Source organism: Gavialis gangeticus, unplaced genomic scaffold (assembly GCF_001723915.1).
Source record: "Gavialis gangeticus isolate Ggan-Ray unplaced genomic scaffold, GavGan_comp1, whole genome shotgun sequence".
NCBI classification, from domain to species: Eukaryota; Metazoa; Chordata; order Crocodylia; family Gavialidae; genus Gavialis; species Gavialis gangeticus.
In genome coordinates, this window is record NW_017728968.1 from 239,621 (window position 1) to 242,724 (window position 3,104).

Consider the following 3,104-nt stretch of genomic DNA (forward strand, 5'->3'; position numbering starts at 1 on the left):
GTCCTCCAGACTTGGGTGTTGGGCTGTGTTTGACCCCAAGGGAGGTCCCAGAAGTTGCCTGCCACAACTGGATCTTCCGTTCAGTAGCGGGACTCCCCCTTATGGGAACTTGTGAACTGAGCACTGCTTCTTGCAGTGGGGCGTTCTTGGGGCTCCACCTCCCCCACCCTGGAGCCGGTGCTAGCAGAGGAGCTCAGGCTTGCCAAGACCACGTGACAGCGCAGCGACCGCACCCCTGTCCTGAGGTCCTTCTCAGCCCCTCCAGCTTCATGCACATGCCACGCCTGTGCACCCCTGCAATGCTGCAGGCTTGGGGCAGCGTGTGACAGCACGGGTGGGAAGCTCCAGCCAGCCCAGCATAGCGGGGCATTTCCCCCACGTGTGGGGAGCCTGGATGCCAGGCCCATCCTAGCAGGGGATGCGGGCAGAGCCGGGGGCCTCCCCCAACCCCTCGTGGGCGTCTGCAGGGCCTGGCAGAGCCCTGGGAGGGTCGACGCAGGCACCGAGCAGGGTCAGGACAGGTCTCACGCACTGATGGGCTGCCCCTCCAGGAAGTGGATGTTGTGCAGCGACTCGCCCTGCTTGGCTCGCAGGTTCTCCAGCCAGTACCGGATGATGTCCTGCCGCTCCTGCCGGGGGGAGAGCAGAGCGGGTGGGGAGCCAAGGGGTCCCCAAGGCATCACCCACGGGACCCACCCCCCATGCTGGGGCACGCTGCAGGACCCGGGTCTGCGGCACCCGCCCCGTGGCCTGGCCCTGTGACCCCGCTCTTTCCAGGGGCAGGGAGCGGGCGCCCACCTGGGAGGTGAAGAAGTAGAGCTCGTTCTCGATGTTCTCGTAGATGTAGTCCTCCTCGCAGGAGAAGCTGCGCATGCCGCCCCCGAACTCGGCCTTCACCGGCTTCCGCAGCCCGATCTCGTCCGCTCCCCGCAGCAAGCTGCCCGGGGGCAAGAGCCAGGGGTGAGGGGGGCCCCGGGGCCGCCCGGGCAGCAAGCGGCAGGGCGGGCGGGGGGCTCCTACCTCTCGTAGTTGGCGGTGACAAAGAAGGCGTAGACCTTGGTGAGCTTGTGGTGCCGGATCTGGATGATGAGCTCGGGGATGCCCAGCCGGATGTGGTTCAGCAACCAGAGCAGCGTGTGGTCATCCGTCGTGTCTGCGGGAAGCACAGGGAGGGCAGCGCGGGGCGGCCGGCGCCGGGCAGGAGGCGCCGTCCCCTCAGGACGACCGGCCCCCAGGCTCTGCGCATGGGGCTGGAGCTGCCGTGACCCACCCCAGGGGCCCGGCAGGCCGGCTCCCTGTGCCCGCGTGCCTGGCCGGCTACCTACCGGGGAAGGTCATGAGCACGTCGCAGTTCTCGGTCGGCACCGTCTTCATCCAGGACTTGTGGGACATGATGTAGCGCCCAGCCTGGAGCAGCCGCCTCCCGAAGAGCTTGTCTGCAGAGGGAGCCAGAGCAGGGGGTGGTTAGACACAGAGGCGAGGGATGCTGACACTGTTCGGGGAGGGGACGCAGCGGCCGGGAGATTTGGGGCAAGGTTTGGCCGCCCCAGCCCATGGGAGTTGGGGCCAGGCTGACCCCCGAGGCATGTGACCGGGATCGCTTACAGCCCAGCTGGACGGGGGCCACATGGCACGGGAGGGCCGGAGCTGCTGGCAGGGCAGAGGGCTGCGTCTGGCACACGTGGAGCGCACGCCGCATGCACACATGGCACTCAGCGGGCAGCACCGGTTTCCAGCGCCACGACACTGTCCTTGCCCAGTCCCTGCATCCTGCCCTGCCTGGGGCGCCGCGCCCACGCACCCTGCACCACAAGCTCAGATGCAGCCTCGGGGGCAGGTCCTGGGCAGGGAGGCGGCACTGGGGGTGCGGGGCAGGGGCATCGACTACAGGCCGAGGGCCGTCTCCAGGCGTCGAGGGGAGCAGAGCGGTGGCGGGAGGACAGACCAGCAGGCCCTGGCTCGGGCTGGGGCTGGCAGCAGGGTGCATCATCTTGGGCACAGAGCCACCCCCACACCCAAGCAAGGGGCATCCCTGATGTGCCCCCCCAAACTGGTCCTGTGCAGGCGGGGTTCTGGGAAATGTAGTTCCCCAGGGGATTGTGGGAATGGCAGGCTGGTGCAAGGCATGCTGGGAAAGCAGGTGGGGTACATAAAGGGCTGCTGGGGCAGTTGCAAGTAGAGGTGAGGGTGGTTGTTGCTGCTGGAGTGGGGTTGTGATGCTCCTGCTGTGATGGAAGGGGCAGCTGGCAGGCATGAGGATGGGACTGAGGGGGCAGTTTGGACCTCTGGGCTTCAAGGGGGAGGTGTGATCTGGCCCCCCCCCCATTTGCTTCTGGGAAAGGAGTGTGCCCCTGGCAGAGGCAACTGGGGGCTGAACTGCAGCCTCCTGGCAGCCCTGGCATTGCTGGAGAGGAGCCCAAGGCCTCGTGCTCGGGGGAAACTGAGGCAGGGCTGCACTGCAGCAGGGCTGGGTGAGTCAGATGCCTGTCCCGTCCCTGTTGACCATGGGGCTGTCGTGGGGCTGCTGGGGGGGGTCCAGCTCTGCTCGGGGTGCGTGCAGTGCCTGGTGCCCCGGCGCGTGGGAAGGGGGCTTCCCGGTGGTGCAGGCAGCAGAGCGACACGCTGGTATCCGTGCTCTGAATGTACGTGCACACTTACATGCGTGCACGTACACATGCAGGAGCATGTTCCACTCCCAGCTCTCCAGTACCCCCCCACCACCCTGTGGTCCAGAGCTCGGACCCCCCCAGGTCTCCCCGTGCCTCCCTGCCCTGGTCCCCTGCAACCCCCTCCCAGCTGGCTGCCACGTCTCTGGGCCTGTCTCCGGCTGGGGTGAGGAGCTCAACCCGAGGCCAGCACAGCCGCGGCCCCGGAGCGGCCTCCAGCTCCCAGCCTGCATCCCGTGCCTCTGGGGCTCCTGCACCCCGGCTGCGGAGCGGGTCCCCCAGATGCCAGACCTAGCCCTGGCCCAACGCGCCGACCCGGGGCATGCGCCCCAGCTCTCGGGGGAGATCAGCCCCACAGGTGCTGAGCTAAGGGCCCCTGCCCATCAACTGCCCGGTCGCAGGACAAGGTGCCGGCTCTGCCAGGCTCCCGGGGGAGCT

The 3,104-nt window shown here is 68.0% G+C and overlaps 1 protein-coding gene across 1 annotated transcript in view; it reads right to left on the reverse strand.

Moving 5' to 3' along the window:
* Window positions 1-1,464, reverse strand: part of ANO8 (anoctamin 8) — a gene marked incomplete at its 5' end in the record, with an annotated part of 20,215 nt that extends 18,751 nt beyond the window's left edge. Inside the window, 4 exons of the mRNA XM_019504494.1 lie at window positions 533-629; window positions 799-937; window positions 1,021-1,153; window positions 1,326-1,464. Of these exons, the coding sequence (XP_019360039.1) occupies window positions 533-629; window positions 799-937; window positions 1,021-1,153; window positions 1,326-1,464 (508 nt within the window). The remainder of the gene's footprint in view (window positions 1-532; window positions 630-798; window positions 938-1,020; window positions 1,154-1,325) is intronic.
* Between the last annotated feature and the right edge of the window lie 1,640 nt (window positions 1,465-3,104).